Source organism: Acanthaster planci, linkage group LG09, assembly GCF_054643075.1.
Source record: "Acanthaster planci isolate LZ-2023a linkage group LG09, COTS_SCS, whole genome shotgun sequence".
NCBI classification, from domain to species: domain Eukaryota; kingdom Metazoa; phylum Echinodermata; class Asteroidea; order Valvatida; family Acanthasteridae; genus Acanthaster; species Acanthaster planci.
The window spans coordinates 18,916,937-18,933,218 of record NC_141785.1 but is presented as its reverse complement, the minus strand read 5'-3'; the positions used below and the strand labels follow the sequence as shown (position 1 = coordinate 18,933,218).

At 39.7% G+C, this 16,282-nt stretch overlaps 2 protein-coding genes across 5 annotated transcripts in view; one reads left to right on the top strand and one right to left on the bottom strand.

Moving 5' to 3' along the window:
* The first annotated feature begins 27 nt into the window (after window positions 1-27).
* Window positions 28-15,379, top strand: LOC110976693 (guanine nucleotide-binding protein subunit beta-5b-like). 2 transcript variants are annotated; one of them, XM_022230186.2, is made up of 8 exons: window positions 28-664; window positions 6,551-6,635; window positions 8,285-8,423; window positions 9,061-9,250; window positions 9,422-9,562; window positions 10,163-10,325; window positions 11,111-11,203; window positions 11,951-15,379. In XM_022230186.2, the coding sequence occupies exons 1-8, from the start codon at window positions 459-461 to the stop codon at window positions 12,077-12,079; spliced, it is 1,146 nt and encodes a 381-aa protein (XP_022085878.1). In that variant the 5' UTR covers window positions 28-458; the 3' UTR covers window positions 12,080-15,379. The 2 variants fall into 2 exon arrangements, with proteins under 2 accessions (XP_022085878.1, XP_086996965.1); XM_087140839.1 differs by lacking the exon at window positions 28-664 and adding an exon at window positions 4,278-4,967.
* kiaa1841 (KIAA1841) overlaps window positions 15,043-16,282 on the bottom strand; it is a 15,697-nt gene continuing 14,457 nt past the window's right edge. For all 3 annotated transcript variants that reach the window (XM_087140834.1, XM_087140836.1, XM_087140835.1), the window contains exon 22: window positions 15,043-15,705. In XM_087140834.1, the coding sequence (XP_086996960.1) occupies window positions 15,669-15,705 (37 nt within the window). In that variant the 3' untranslated portion in view covers window positions 15,043-15,668. The remainder of the gene's footprint in view (window positions 15,706-16,282) is intronic.

Below are 16,282 nucleotides of genomic sequence, written 5' to 3'. Positions count from 1 at the left end.
AGACTTAGGCCTACCCGGAATGAACTGACCCTAAAGGTCAAGAGGATAGTAGCAGCGGCAACGTTGCTAAGCGGAACTCTTTTGCGATTTTTTGCCCTGAAAATTGCCCTAAAATACATGTATATCACATTACCTACGAAAATACAGATGTTCAGAATCAATTCATTGTTAATTTGTCATTGTCACGGCATAGTGGCAAATTCGAAAGAAAGGGAATCGGTTTTCTCGTGGAGGCCTCACGACAAGAAAAGGTAGACTTTTGCTGCGATTCTGTGTGTGGCATGTACCACGGTTTCACCACATACGCGCTGACTTCTGCAAGTCGTGCTAACTCAGAAACCGAAGAATTCAGGTCTCGGTTCGTTCGTCCCCGTTTTCTCATATTTCCTCCCGTAACTGTATATTGTCAAGCCTGACAAGTAAATAAATAACCGGTTGAGGCTTCTCAAGTTGTTACCATGTACGCTCTCAGTTTGGCTGGTGTATCGGGGGCCGGTGTGGCTCGGCATATGAAACCAACACTCAGCCCCGATGTACTGTCGTCTAAGAGCTCCACACCACGGAGCATGATGAGTGTCGTACCGCCGACTGGGGACTTCGAGGAACCCCAGGCACCACCACGGAATCCGGTGGCTGAGGGTAATTTGCGACTGCTCCATACAGTGTGAGTAGTACGTTCTAATTTTTGGCTTCAAATACTTCTATATTTTAGTATTTTATTTATATTTATTTACTCCATACACAACTTGATGAGGTGTGGCAGGTCTTTGGCCACAGTGATTGTTATCGCTTTTGCCTCTCTCATGCCCATCTGATATGTGATAAAAAGAATTGGCATGAATAAATAATAATAATAATAATAATAATAATATTTACACAAAAACTTGTCTGCATTAAAGGTAAAGAGTCCCATATAGGCCTTAGGACAAAACTAATTTTCTCTTACATACTTTAAAATGTTAGGCAACCAGGGGTTAGAAAGCCGTAACGTCCTAAAACGAGAAATTTAGCCAAAAAAATTCCAAAGTGAATTACCTTCACTATAAAAAATATATCAAATTTACTTATTTTTTTATAGCAGACAATAATCATGCATTATTTCAAACGAAGTGGCTATTGTTATGGCAGCCGTAACTCATCTCCCATTTTCTATCATTACGGCACTGAACTGCGCAAGTGCGATGATGTAGCTGATCATCACGATACTTTATAAAATTTTCCATGCTTGTGGCCAAGTGGTTAAGGGGAAAGGTTTTGAACCATTGATGTGTAAATTCAATTCCGCCTTTGGACCATTTTATTTTTGTTGCCTAAATTTCATGTTTTATACTGGTTTCAAATTTTATAGGCCTAAGCAGGAATCTTTTTTCTTTTCTCATTGGAAGCTTTGGAGGATTTTTTTTTAAGGGAAATAAAGTCCGAAATCTGCACTTAAGTTGGCGCGCTTGCGCAGTTGCAGTGCTATAACAATAGAAAATGGCAGATGCATTACGGCTGCCGTAACAATAGCCATGGCATATTCCAAAGCAATAAAATGAATATGGGACTAACTTCTTGCAGGCTTGATGATGAAACTTGTAATGCAGACATTATTTATTTTCACTTGCAGTTGGCCATCAGAAAGTAGCATGTGCTAGAAAGTCAAATTTAGCTCTGAAAAGGTTGAAGCATTTAGGTCGCACTTAGAATTTTTCAGACCAGTCTCATAGGAATTTTGCTCATGGCGTCAAGTTACTGGCCTATCTGGCTATGGAACTCTCTCCAACACAACTTGTAACATCTGAAGTAGTGGTTTAACTTGTGCATTTTGTGGTCTGAGTTATTTACATGTAAGATAATTTCTGGGGTTAAAACCAAGTTACATGAACAACCATTTGTCATTTTTGTATTTTTCAAATTCAAAGTTACAATGATTTTTTCTCATTGAGGCTCAATTGAATTTCATTCAACCTTTAAAATTGATAACTGTGAGACAGGTTTTGGTTTATGTGATTATGGAATACTGGTAAAAGTTTATATTTGATAATGTGAATTTCTTCAAATGTTCAAAGCTCAAACTTTTCAGTACAACTGGAAATCTTCCAGTGTGGCTTATTTGGTAACCACACCATTTGTTCCATGTACACTTGTGTTGTATGACAGGACTAAGTGGAAAACGACTTCTACCCAAGCACTCCTCCCAATTTTAATTGTTTTTCTAATTTGTTGTGAAATTTTCAAAGGAAGATGTCATGCATTAAAAGTATGCCCTGCCCATGTATTCAAGTTTACCTCTATTCTAGCCCGTTCCTTCTTCGTAACTGGTAGATCTGCTCCTGCCTTATTTGTGTTTACATCTGTGAGTTGAGACATTCCTTTTATAACTCCAACCTTTTGATTTTCACAAACCCTGCTAAGATGATCAGTGAGTCCAAGTGCCATTTTATAATTATGACAGTGAACTTAAACAAATCAAAAATCTTGATTTCTTGATGTTGTTCATTACCTGTAATGGTGTAGGGCCTACTTAATAAATGAATTGGTGGAAATTCCCACTTGGCGTGAAATGCACACCTGGTCATTCTATAAATTTGGAGTCCAAAATGTATTTTTGTATCCCTGTTACACCTGACATGTAAAACTTAACATGTAAATATCACTGAAATTGATTTCAAATTATTTCAGTTTGTTGGGCAGGTAATCTGCATTAATTCATCGTTCTCGGAAATTAGAGAATGAACTTACAAATCATGTCAGATGTGACAGGGGACACAAAAAAATTGGATCCCAAATTTGCAGAATGACGTCCCATAAACATGTACAAGTAGGATGGGTTACTACATGTATATTATTGCGGTTGTATTTCCCAATCAAAATAAAGAGTGCTGCTCACCTTCCTGAATTATCCTATCCTTGCTGTTGTTTAACTCGTACTTTTGAACTTGATTCATAAAATTTTGTTTGTGGTTCAATTTCTTTTCCTCTACGATAGCTTAAAAAATCTGTTTGCACACCGTATGCAAGCGGAGTTGGAGTCTCTATTATCGCAGTATCAAGAAATTGCTTCTGTGGTGACCTTTAAAGCACTTTGTTTATGAATAATAAAGATAAAAAGAATAATTTTAGCCTCACTTTGTGATGCAGTACAGTTCCATTTTACTTGTAATTAACTCCATTTTTTTCAGTCTCCTCCTTAAAGATGCCAAACGCTGGGAGAATGAAATGGGAACAGTTGCACTGCATCACCTTATACTTTTAATCCGGAAAGGAAAGACTTCATTTTTTGCATCAGAACTTGTTTACCCCAATCTTATGAGACAGCAACAACTTTGACATTCATCTCGTTACTTAAATTGGTGTTTTACCGAAGGAATAAGAATTATGTGGGTATTGTAAATTTTAAGTTTTGGGTGGACTCATTCTTTAATTGATGTCTGAAACAACTGTGCAAAATGTCTTCTGTCTGAGTTCTCATTCTCCTAGAGTTATAGCCATCTCATTAAACGTGAATTATTTTATTCAAAATTCATTTTACAAACTCTAAATGTCCTTTGTAAATTCTTCAACTTGTATTAGAAAGCAAAAAAAATGGGGATAATAATGTCTACATAATTATTCGCTAATGGCCCCGAGGATGGAGGGTAAAAGTATGATTGATACAAGTCTATTGTAATGGAGATTGGGGCACGCTGTACACACGCAAAGAGTTTTTCAGCGCAGGAGCCCTTATTTTGACTCCCCCAAAAAAGGGCATTTTCACAGTTAAAATGTTCCTTTAGACACCTTTTGGCCGTTTCAAAATTGACATGGGAACCCAGCAACGGATATCCAAGGGCAGGGTGGTGTTAGAAATACATGTAACTGTTAGAGGGATAGACGGTAGGTAATGATGAACACGGTCAAGGAGACTTTACAAATTTTGGAAAAAGTACATGTACATCTTTTATTAAAAATTGTCAAAACTAACGGAAACATGCAGAATTTTTCTCTCTGTTGTAATAAAACTTATTCTAAGACCATAAATTATTGATTAACTGGATAGATATTGCTGATTGGAAACTCAATGGCAACGTAAAATTCAAAATTTCTGATACCGCAATGATAGAGTTACCGTGAAAATATAGGAACCAAGTATACTACATGTGTACTTTAAATTGAAATTGAAATTTTTCATTGACAATGAAATTCAGTCTGACTTATATCATGTTTTAAACTCACACTATCAGTAGTCTGAGATGGAGTCCCCATGAAATTAAATGTACATACATGTATACTGGTTCTCAATGTCCATTGGCACTTACATAGACTGTACCTTACGATTGTGTAATGGCTTAACCCCCTTGGATAACTCTGAAGACTCTTCCAGGCTACAGTTCACTGGTTGATGGAAATTTATGCATTCACAGACCAAAATAATAGCCAGACTGCCGTGTTTACTTTGACCAGACAGGAACGTGTTCAGCTCACTCAAGTCTTATCTGAGACTAACTCTGGTGTATACATGTAGCTTGGCCAGGATGATACGTAAACAAAGGCATTCGTCATTAAATTAAGTGGATAATTTCAGCTTCGTGCTCAGCTGACAGGGTGGAATAGTGTTGCAACTGGGTGTAAATTACTAGGTGTTGAATACGGATAAAACTACTTGAAGTTCATGCTTCAAAGGGTGACAGCAATGTTGGCCAGCTCCTACACGTAGTCATTCTCTTGTGACCGAATTCTTTGTGTGGTCTGTCTTTCACAGATTTGGTGTCTTTTCTCAAATTACAGACTATGTCTGTTGTGTTAACTTTCTCTCAAGTTCTCTAACTTTCAATTACATGCACAGGTGCTATTTGTTCCAGTGTTGTAAGGGCCTTAATTGACCAGCAGGCTGCCTGTATTTTATTCCCTGGTCACTTTCACCTGCCTAATAATATTGAAGGACCGTTGCCTTGGACAGGTCAACATGATAGAGTTACAGTCCTACAGGATCCAAAGTCTATAAGGCAAGGGTGTAGTTGTCTGTTTTACATTTAATAGGCATTAACTGCAAATTTAACATTACATGTATATGTACATGCAGTTACCAACTGAAACATTGAGAATACAAATTCTAGACTTAATTCATCAAGATAAATTCGTCAAGAATAAAAATTCCAGAGAATGAAATGCACTTTTTTTTCTGAGACTGTCAATCCATCAACAGAATCAACTGTTAAAAAACTTCAGAGCAATATGTTAGCAGTCAGAGGCTTGAGGATTTTCATTATTGTATTATTCAGTATTTACATGTACAGTAATAAACGTTAACAAACTTGTGCCGTGACCGTGTCCCAGTTGTTCAATATTTGCCTGATTTTTTTGTCATCACAGATCCGCCTTTTTAATTTCTTTCTTGTGCTGCAGGATAAGAGATACATGTAATAGGTTTGATGAACAGAACGTGGCACTGACAATCAAGAAGAGATTTCCATGGCCCTGTATTTACTCAGTTTGATTGAGTCGAGCCTTGCAAATGCTCGACAAATTGTATTATAAGATCGCCTTGTCATGGATCAGGTGGGGTCACTCTGATTTCTTTGTGTTCAAAAGTTAATCAAGAAACCAGAACATTATTTTGAGTTCTGAAAATGGATGTCAATTGATCGGAGCCAAGTGTCAGCGTCAAACTTGTCTGGTTTTCAGAGGTGTGTCATAAACAAGTAATGTTGGCCTTGGTTGAAGTGTTACACAGTGAAGTATGTTGAAGTCCCGAATCCACAGAATTAAGTGCTAATTGTTTGAATTTCAAACACTTTGAAAAGTCAAGCAAGGCTTTATAACTGATCACAAATATATTTGATCTTTTCAACACAAACCCTGAAGCCTTTACAGAATTTGACACCATAGTGACAGCACCCATTCCACCAAATTTGTCTGCCTTTTCCTTAGTTCAATTTTGTCTTCAAACAGGGAAAAAAACCTATTCGCAGCTCAAACGTTTTCAAGTGACTTATACTTGCCATTAATGGAAACCTCATGAGAAAAGCGTGAAAAATGTTTCGAAAAATCCACTTAATTCCTTTTTATACGTTGTGTGTTATGTAGTAGATGTCAGCTGAAAATGACTGATCAACGTTTTCTGTTTAATGGAAGATACTGGCACCAAATCCAACCTGTTGTGAATGGACAAATGTTGAGCATAATCTGAGATTAATTTCACGTTTGTCAAAAATCTTTTGATATAATTATGGAAAGAAGTTGATTTCAGAGGAGGAATTTCATCAGTCTGTGTTGGCCTTAGATTTCTTCCACATCCATCCACCAATCTGTAGCCTCAACCCGGCTAAAATAGCCTAAATACAACATTAGATATCAGCAATAAGAACTTTTTGAACTTATTTTCTGGATTTTTTTGGCGATGAAGGCAAAGTAACAGGGTACAGTGTGTGACTGCATATGGTGCCAAGGCTCGTATTGATCCACTGTTGCATATCGCCGTAGTCAGCCGGGTTTTCATGTCAGCTGTGTTGAATTTTGTCATATTTAGCAGGTTGCCACAGAACGATTTTCAGTGTTGCTGTTTTTCCCCTCGTCTGATTTTGTACAGAGAGTGTACCCAGGATGTGATGTGCTGTTGTTACAACGATGACGGTACATTGCTGGCAGTTGGATGTGTGGACGGCAGTATAAAGGTACAGTTGAGAATGAGACCCTCTTGAGACTCGAGTGGTGTCACTAAAGTAAAACAGCAGGTACATGTAGACTCCGGTTATCATCAATGGCACCACTCAATGACCCTTAACTGTACCCCCAAAAAGGTTGAACTTTTGCCAAATTGTTTTCAGAGGTAGAAAATATGCGGGGTAATCTGTTCAAATACCCCATGTGCACAACGTCAACTACAATGTAGCTTTTGAAAACTCGCAGTGTGGCTACACGTAGAAGGAGCAGAACGCACTCTGTTTTCTTAGTGGTGTGAAGCAGACAACTGGCTAGGTACGTTTATAGCGCAGCATTTTGGCTGGCAGTCACAGTTGTGCTAAATTTGGTTCTGTGATGTGCTGAGCATCATCTTAAAGCCCCGTCAGAGTCATTCATGTCCAGTCTGGCTGCTTTACAAATATTTTCAAATCTTTACTGCATCAGGCCTGTCAAAATCATACATGTGCCTCAGTACTTGGGCAGTTAGGACTGCACAACCTATCAAGTATTACTTAACATGATAAATGTACCTATTCTTCACATTTGATTCAGCCCAAACAATGCACTGTACTTTTTTTTTGAAAAATGTGTAATTTTGCAGGAAGGGTCTGAGTTAAAATACTCCAAGGGTTTTAGAATTGAGAGAATAACATACCTACTTTTACCTAGATATTGATTTCACGTGTTCATTTCTCCAACTGTTTAACTTTGGTGAAGCGAAACCTCATAACCAAGGGGCAAAATATTTGGTGGGAATGCGGAACTGTTTCTGCAGCTGTGTTGAAGTATGGTCCATTGATTAATTGGTTGTTCAGTTTAAGTCCCACCACGTTCACTCTGACACGGTGCTATTTACTCACCGAGGTGAGACATTTCAGTCATTGGTAATGATCAATTCCTCACCCCCCCCCAAAAAAAAGTAGAGGGACAGATTGTCGGTAAATATTTACATTGCTCTGTTTGATCAGCAGAAACACATTAAAATCACACAGACATGGAATGGACTGTAAACTTAGATCCTTGCTAATGTACATGGATTGGTTTGCGCATCCTGTCAGATATGAAAATGGACTTTGCTTTTTCATGTTGAAATAATGTTCACTGGAAATGGATCGTCCGAATGGCAAGTGACAAAGATTTTAGTCAGCTTCGGGAGTTGTAGATGCATGTAATTATTTTTTAAATTTTTAGTATTGTTGTAGCCTCGGTTCGAGGCTGTTTGGGAGTTATTTTATAGCTCATGTAAGCTTACATGTATATCAAACTTTTGCTCCAGTCCAAACATTTCGTACATGCAGCAATCACCATGAATTTTAATAAATATTCATAGTTCATGTCTGAATTGACAAGTTGATACCAACTTTATGTTACAGACGAGAAGAATAAAGCCTGTAATCAAGCCTGTTAATCATACATATGCATGTTAGCAAAGAGGAAGGTGGGGCCAGAATAAACAATTAGGGAAGGGTGGACACTACTGTTACCGGGAAGAGGGGGGTACGCCTAAAACGGAAGGACAGACTACGAAGTACATGTACATAAAAAAATCTCAACTACACGTATATGTAATCTTCTACTCCTCTGCACATGTTTTTATTAACACCTGAATATTCATGCAGTACAATCCCTTCTCCAACAGGTTTATTCATCGGATACAGGTGCAGCCCTGTACAACCTGATAGACCAGGAGACACAGGATGCCCACCTGCCATGCACTAGCCTTGTCTTCAGGCCGTACGTGGAGGGCGACAAGTCCCTCAACCTACTGCTTGCCACATGTAAGAACCATAAGCAAGAATCCCGTGAAAAGAAAGTACTCTAACTATTAAAACAATGACAAGATTTGATCTATTCCCACCAGTGCCAGTACAATAAGTACAGTACATGCGTGTTGGTATTGGCGTGGCCTGTAAATTATCGCCAATACTACACAAAAGATGTGTCCCAGTACAGTGTCTCACGTAGTGACTCGTCCTTGATGGGCCAGGTGTGATCTAAAACTGGAAGTTTTGAAAATGGGGGGGTCGGAAATGACACGTGTGGGCAGAGTTGGGGGCACTGTTTCAATTTGTGTGAACCTACATAGTTTCATTTAGCTGTGTTGATTCGGAAGATAAGACACCGCAGTTAAAGTCAGGGCAGACAGACAATTTTGCACTCCAAGATGACGCCCTGGGTAGGCATTCAGTGGGTCAGATTGGCAAATTAGGACCAAGTTGTGATATTTCTCTGCCCCCATATTGTTTTCATTTATCACAGAATAGGTGAAATATCCTGTTTGTCCCCACAACTATGGAATGACTTTGTGTGTCTGTATTTGCACATGGTATTTCCAGATGTCATCACTTTGACGATTGGATCGCAGATGCAGCTTGGTACCAATTGAGTCATTTTGCTTTTTCATTCTCATACCAGATGCAAGTGGAATGGTCAAACTGTGGCACATTGCCACTGGAGATTGCCTCCACACGACTCACGAGACCAGACAGACGCTGACCGTGGCCTACAACAAGGACACGTCCATCTACATCACGGCAGGCTCAGACGAGAAGATCAACGTGTACGACGATAAAACCAGAAAGAGGATTTTTACTTGCCAGCCAAGGTAGGATGCATTTCTCTTGTGAACCACTGTGACAAGACTTTGGTGTTGAAGATATCAACGTTTCGAAAAATCAAAGATATGACAAGACTTTGGTGTTGAAGATATCAATGTTTCGAAAAATCAAAGATATGACAGAGTGTTAACAAGATAATCATGCCACTTTTTCTGCAGTCCTTCCATGAACGTGATGGACGGTCACCGTTTCAGGGTATTCTCTCTCAAGTTTCATCCCAGCAAGTTAGAGGAGTTTGTGTCTGGGGGCTGGGATGATACAGTCCAGTTCTGGGACGTCAGGTCGGAGCACTCAATCAGGTAATCAGCAACAATGGTAACCAAGCCAGATCATCAAATCTAGTAAAGTGAGTCATAAGTGACCAGAGCCACTTTTTAAAGAACCTTGCACGATTTAAATTTATTGGAATTCTCGGTATTTTTGGCCTGTCTGCCCATTTCAATTAGGATGCTGAACAGAGTGATGTCTCCAACCATTGAACTTGGTTCCCTCTTTCTAATGAAAACAGAAATACAATTACAGAAAAATGAACTCAAGACTCATTTTGCAGAAGCCAGTCAGTCTCCAGAACTACCTCGATTAGGGCAGACTAAAAAGTACCAATAGATGGTATGTACATGTACATACATGTACATGTTTGCCCCTATTGGGATATATTTGGTTAATCATCTGATTGGTGTGCATGTAGTGAAGGAATGGATTGTAGGCTACTTCTCTATGTGGGGTGCGTGTATATCACGTTTATTCCACTGCGATAATTTCAGTGTCTTCGGAAATCTAGTGTCTGCCCCTTCCTTAAACTTTCCCCACAGAACCTGAGCCCAGAATCACGGTACTTTGAGATGGACGGCTAATATTCCTCCTTGTTAGATACTCATGGCAACTTTTGTGTGCTGTAGGAAAATCTGTGGTCCTCATGTCTGCGGTGATGCCTTGGACATCGACTCCTACCACAACCACATTGTGACTGGGTCTTGGAGGAAAGACTACAATCTACAGATCTGGGAGTACGCCAAAGGCAATCTGATACGGACAGTCCCTCAAGATTTCAATAATTCTCTGGTGAGTTTGACCTTGGTTTTCAATTTGTCCTACAACTGAGTCAATTCGTTGCCAATATTTGAATCTTCCATTTGATTGAATATTTGAAACTTCAGTCATACAGTCCTGGGTACCCATATTTGATGACAAGCCACTTGCAGGTGGTATCCGCTCCGAGTGGAACAAAAGAGGGCGTGTTTTTCACCCTCTAGGCGCGCCATGAGGCGTGCAAGTACATGCGCATTTGACGCGGAGCACGCTGAGTACGTGTAACTAATTTATTCCGGCATGTATGGTCTTTGGGTACACGCAGAGCGTGCAAGAATCCACTTGAAACCACCTGTCTTTCTTGGGGGTGCACTTCAGCTCGGGGATGGATAATTTTTGGCTAAAAATTTCACTTCTGACAAAGGCAAGATATACGTGTAGCAATACAATTGGGATATACAGTCAAATGTCATAAACACTGATTTGCAGGAGTCATTTGAACAGTATTTGTACACTATTTGTTTCTACGATCTCTTAAATTTTAACACGCAAGGGGGGAGGGATGCTCTCACGGAGCAGTATTTGTTACCACAAAAGACTGTGCACAGCAGCCAAGTTCAAGTTCAATACACGGTCCACCTTCACAGACTTCTCAGACTTGTTTGTATGTGTATGTGTACAAAAGGAAGGCGGGTATTAGTGTTTAAATGTGACCGTGCCCGTGTCTACAGCCAGTAAGATCATGTTTACGTGTCCTCATGCAGTTATGGTTAACATGCTGTACTGCAAACTACATTTTTGTCCCTTTTGATATTCAGCTGTACTGTGCTCAGTGGCTTGGCAAAGACCACATCCTGGTGGGAGGCTGCGATGCCAACATGGTCCGCGTCATCGACAGGGGAACGCTTCAGGTAACGGCGCATCGACTATCTTGCCCATATCGGGAAAAGAAATGCTTGCCCGAACACTTTGGAGTTGTTGACTATGGATTCTTTGCTGCAGTACTCTGTCAGTTTGACACATACGGGAACACCATGTGCTTTTAGGCAGGGACATCAAGGCACTGTATTATGTATCACTTGTACTCTGCGCTGGCACGAGTGTGTTTTTCAGTGCTCTTTTTTCAACACATTTCGTGCAGTGGTTGAACTGTAGTGTCCTTTCCGTGTTTGTAGCAATAGCAACAGAAAAAGAATTTGAAAGTGATATCACCAACAGAATACTTACAACAATCAAACCTTTGCCCCCTCCCTCAAAAAATTTAAAATCGAAGAACTATCAAGCAGTCAGTAAACATGCCATGGACATATTTGATATGTATACATTTTATTCTAAATAGTCCATGCATTCCAAGGCTTTCCCCTTTTCCATAAAACTGCCGAGCGATCCCTATCGCACGAGCCACCAAAATGTTTCCAGCTTTGTCCCAGGGAAGGAGAGGGGATGTTGAAGCCTAGCTCTCATATTTGATTCAAGCATCACATTATCTAAATAGCTACTGACGTCACCCTGGACTTTCGACAGATGTACATGTAATGAGAAGATAATTGTGTGATAATGTGAATACCCCTAAATGAGTACCAGTGCGTCTCATCCCATGTAATCCATTATTTGTTCACATGTTCATCTGCACTGTTCCCTTTCTGTGTAAAATCCAGACCACTGGTAGACTGGTTGACCTGCCCCGCGGTGTCTACTGCTTGGACAACAACCGGCGGGGTGCCATCCCAAAATTTGTGGCAGGCTCTGCCAAGAACCTCTACTTCATGGAGATGAAGCAGACTTAAGATCTGATTAAAGGCAACAAGAGACTAACAAGTGCCTTATTTTTGCTCATCTGTGACACAAGAAGTTGAGTATAAAAAACAGAAATGCTTCTTTCCAACATCTTCTATACGTATGCTGATATCAAACAGGCGAGTGTATAGGCAGTGAAAGGGTTACTAAGGCCCCCCAAAAGTCTCTGGTTTGTGGTCAGGGGTTGGCTCCAAAAGTGGTGTGGCGACGAGAGGTTTTATTTCTGCCCTCCTTTTTTTCCCTAGAAATGATGTACATGTAACGCGCGATGTCCATTGCAACTGCATGCGTACGTACCGCTGCTACCACCACTGAAATAGACTGGCCCCGTACTATTTACTGTTGACAAGCATTTTCAGGTTGTAGATGTATAAGACCACCTCGGTTGTCTGGTTCCCAGATGTAAATGTATTATACAGAAATGACATTATTTGAAAAAGAGTGCCTGACTAAATGTATGGGGGCCCAGAGGGACTCCTTTACTGTAAATAGTACTCAATTGTACCCCATCAAAAACAAATGAAAATTACGTAGTAGCAGGATTCCAGTCGATCAATTAAGGTTGGCAGCTTTTGGATATCATATTAAATAAACTTTTTTATTTTACGGACACGCAGGTCTAGAGTGACGCGCGCGCTGACCAGAATCCAGAGACTTTTTAGCCTAATGAAAACACCTGTTCATCTCCAAACAAGTTTTCATTGGTGGCTATTTTGGAAGCATTCAGTTCTCAAGACTCAGAAGTCGCTGAATTTGAGGAAAATATAACTGAGAACAAGATGACGCAGTGTAAGAACGTTTCTGAATGTATGTATTCTACACCCACCTGTTGTGTATTTACGGTTGAATTGTTAGGGAGCAAATCACATGTGTGTTAAAATGACTCAAAGCCAATGTGACACAAAAACCATTGAGGAACAAATGTGACCACAGGTGGAACATCATCTCAAATACGAGTAACAGGCCCATTACATTTAATAGTTCCCTCTATTATGCTTTATATATCCATGTAAAGTATGACCTCTGTCTTTATAGTCAAATCCATCACAAGTCCATCGCGAATCAAATCATTCCGTCTCAAATCGAGTCATGCTGTTCAAGTGCACCGTGACAAAAACATGTATTTGTCAATCATTTTTCAGTTATTATTGGTTTTTTGAAAGGACTCCTGAATTTTGATGTGTGAATAGGCATGTGTTGGATTCGCCTACAACTCTGAGTATGACAGGGCACTGAATATATGTAGCTCATTATACAACGAATTCATTTTGTCTTTCACATTTTAATTTTAGGCTCACTCCAAGATCATGACATTTGGACAGTCTGTACATGAAATATCTTTAATTATATGAAATTGTATTAACTTGGTGTGATGTGGTTGTTGCAGCCGTTTGTGTGCATATTTCTATTTGGTAGTTTGTAATTTCATATGTGTAAACTGTTCCTGTGACTTGCAGCAGATAACATTGAACGGCAGACCATTTTTCTGAACAATAGTACAGTCTGGTCTGTCCTGGGTTCATCACAGATCTTCAAGTCTAGGGGCAAGCTGTTTAAATTGACATGGACAAAAGTATTCCAAGTATCAGTCATTTGTTCTACATATTGCCCGACTTACAATTCACTTATGGTGGACTTGCTGTGTGACTAGTTAACTTACGATGCTGCTGGGTAAATATTCTGATTAAGAAGTCATCAGAGTTTCAGAGTTTGCATTGTAAATACTCTTTGATTTTTTATGGCATAGAGTTTGCAGATTTCAATACATGATCAGTATGCCGTCCAACCTGTACCCTGGAACCGTTCTTGAACTCCAGCGACATTGTCGAGTTAAGGCCTTGAGTGTATTTTATTTGGTCCTCACGAACAATAGCTGATCAGTTCTGAAACCAACAGAGCATGAAGATACCTGTAAGAAGTGGTCTTACTCAGGTAGGGTCTACTGAGCATCCAGGGTCTTTCTTAAACTTGACTTTCACTCCACTTTTGACTTCATCTCTGGCACTGTAGCCCATTGCAGTCATTTTCTCAGAGCACAGGGAAAGACGAGAGTGTATTGCTTCAGTTGAATACTTTTGTCCAGTCATATCTTGTACCATTTGTAAGACTCATAGTTAATGTCATTTTAATACTGCTGGTATCTCTGCCTTCACAGGCACCCATTTACTCTGGGGTTGAGAACGGCACATATGGTAAGAGTAACTTGCCAAAGGTAACAGCATGTCACCACCTATGATGGGTTTGAACCCATGACCCTTTGCTGGAGAAGTACCAGGCTGTGTTTCCAATACAAGCGCAAAGCCTCCTGTAGAGCCATTCACTCTGGTGTCAGGGATCTGTGGAAGCTGTTGCCAAAGTTGAGACCAAGCAAGAGATTTAGAGAAACAGTCCTGGAGCCCCTGTTTGAACTGCTTTTCTTTTCTGGAAGTGTTTGACTTCACGATTTTCAGTGGATGTGGCTCTTTTTTAAATCCTCCAAAGCCCTCAGTGATTACTGCCTGAATTAATCAAGAAGCGCAGTGTTTCCGTTATCTTGGCCACCATGGTAGCAAAGTTGAAAATTGAAGTGATCAGGCTTGCTTACGGCTGGGGTTGCCTAACAGTGGTGAACAATAAATGCCAAGCTGGCCTCTTGGACTGTTTCTGATCTATTCCATCTTGAAAAATGTCCCATTTAGGTAGGGGTGTAGCAAAGGCATTTTCTTTGGGGGTGGGATGTACCAAAGTCAATTTGCCGTTGAAACTTGTTTGCCTACCTCGTGTTGTGTAAAATTCACTTAGTGGGGAAATGCCGATGGCCAACATATATAATTTCTGTATCAATTTTGGATTTGCCGACTGGAATTCATCGTGGGGGTGCAACAGTCTCTATGCCCCCTGAGCGTGGGGAAATATTACATTAAATGGTGCAAGACAAAGGTTAAATTTCTAAGAAACAGGAGCAGGCGATGTCTTCTTTAATACCTAATATTAATTTATTTGTAACACTTCAATAAATCTTTTAAAGAAGAAAAAATTCAAACTACATCATAAATATTCTGCCAATTGAAGAACAATTCAACATAAACGGGCTTCAGAATACATGTATTTGTCAAAGCTGGCTGCAGGTCAACCTCTGAAAGTATGCCAAGAATGTAATCAATGGATTTATTAACCTCATCAGAACAATTGTTAAACTTTACTTATGTAAGATTTTGGGGCCTTTCTCTTCCACATTGGCAGGTGATGCAAGCCCTTTGACATCTGTTGTTTTATAAAAATTCAATAAAATGCAGGGTTCACCCATTCAATTGTTTCTTTCACACCGGTTCCTGAATTAAGTTCTGTCTTGAAATGGATTTTTAAAAAACTGGAAATTTTTAGGTTAAAAGGTGCGGTGGCTAAGAAAGTTGGAAAACCCGTGCACATACATATATCACATTTTCAAAGCTCGTAAAGTGTGCATTCACATAATATTACAGCATGTAACATTTTCTAAGTCTCCAGATGGGAGCAATCATCTACTACCGACCGAAACTACTTCTTTCACCGACTTGCGTAGTCCATCAACTTTGCTGTATTTTGTAGATCTTTTTTTTTTCAAGTTGTCCGTAGCTGATTGGCCCTTGTTTTAGCTCTGCAATAAAAGTGGGCAGAAGAACTAAAATGATGGGACTTTTACGACAGACTGACCACATCTTGAACTGTCAAGCATTGTACTGAGAGTTGTCTGTCTGTCAAATTGTAACGGTTACTTTTTCCACCATTTCGCAACAAGTTACATGAATAACTATTTTTTAACCTTAGCAAAGCCAAAGTATCACTCTGTTGGGCCTTTTTTCTGCGGGTGGACTTAAGTCAATCAGGCAACCGTAACAACGTAAATCAACAGGTGATTTCAGATATTTTGCCAGCGAGCAAGACACGGGTTTGAATCTTAACAAACACAAGCCCATTCACTGTTGATTATCACAGGGTACTCAACAGCAATACCCCACAACTATTGTCGTTGTCGAGAAGTTTTTGCGGGCATTCCTCATGTAGTGGTTTAGCAAGTTTGAACCGTGAACAACGCTCGGTGCTTTGGACTTCGACCATCCAAAACTAGATTAATTTTAGTGAGAAATAGAAGTGAAAGGAGCATGGTGTGAAAAAAAATGGATCTTGAAAAAGTTTTGACAGACATTGAGAAAAATTACACAACAAAAATATCT

Bases quoted from the DNA above. Each gene is read 5' to 3' on its own strand.
- LOC110976693 (XM_022230186.2), top strand. From the start codon at position 459: ATGTACGCTCTCAGTTTGGCTGGTGTATCGGGGGCCGGTGTGGCTCGG. The intron at 8,424-9,060 runs GTAAGAACCATA...TTCTCATACCAG, and splicing joins CAACCTACTGCTTGCCACAT to ATGCAAGTGGAATGGTCAAA. The intron at 9,251-9,421 runs GTAGGATGCATT...CTTTTTCTGCAG, and splicing joins ATTTTTACTTGCCAGCCAAG to TCCTTCCATGAACGTGATGG.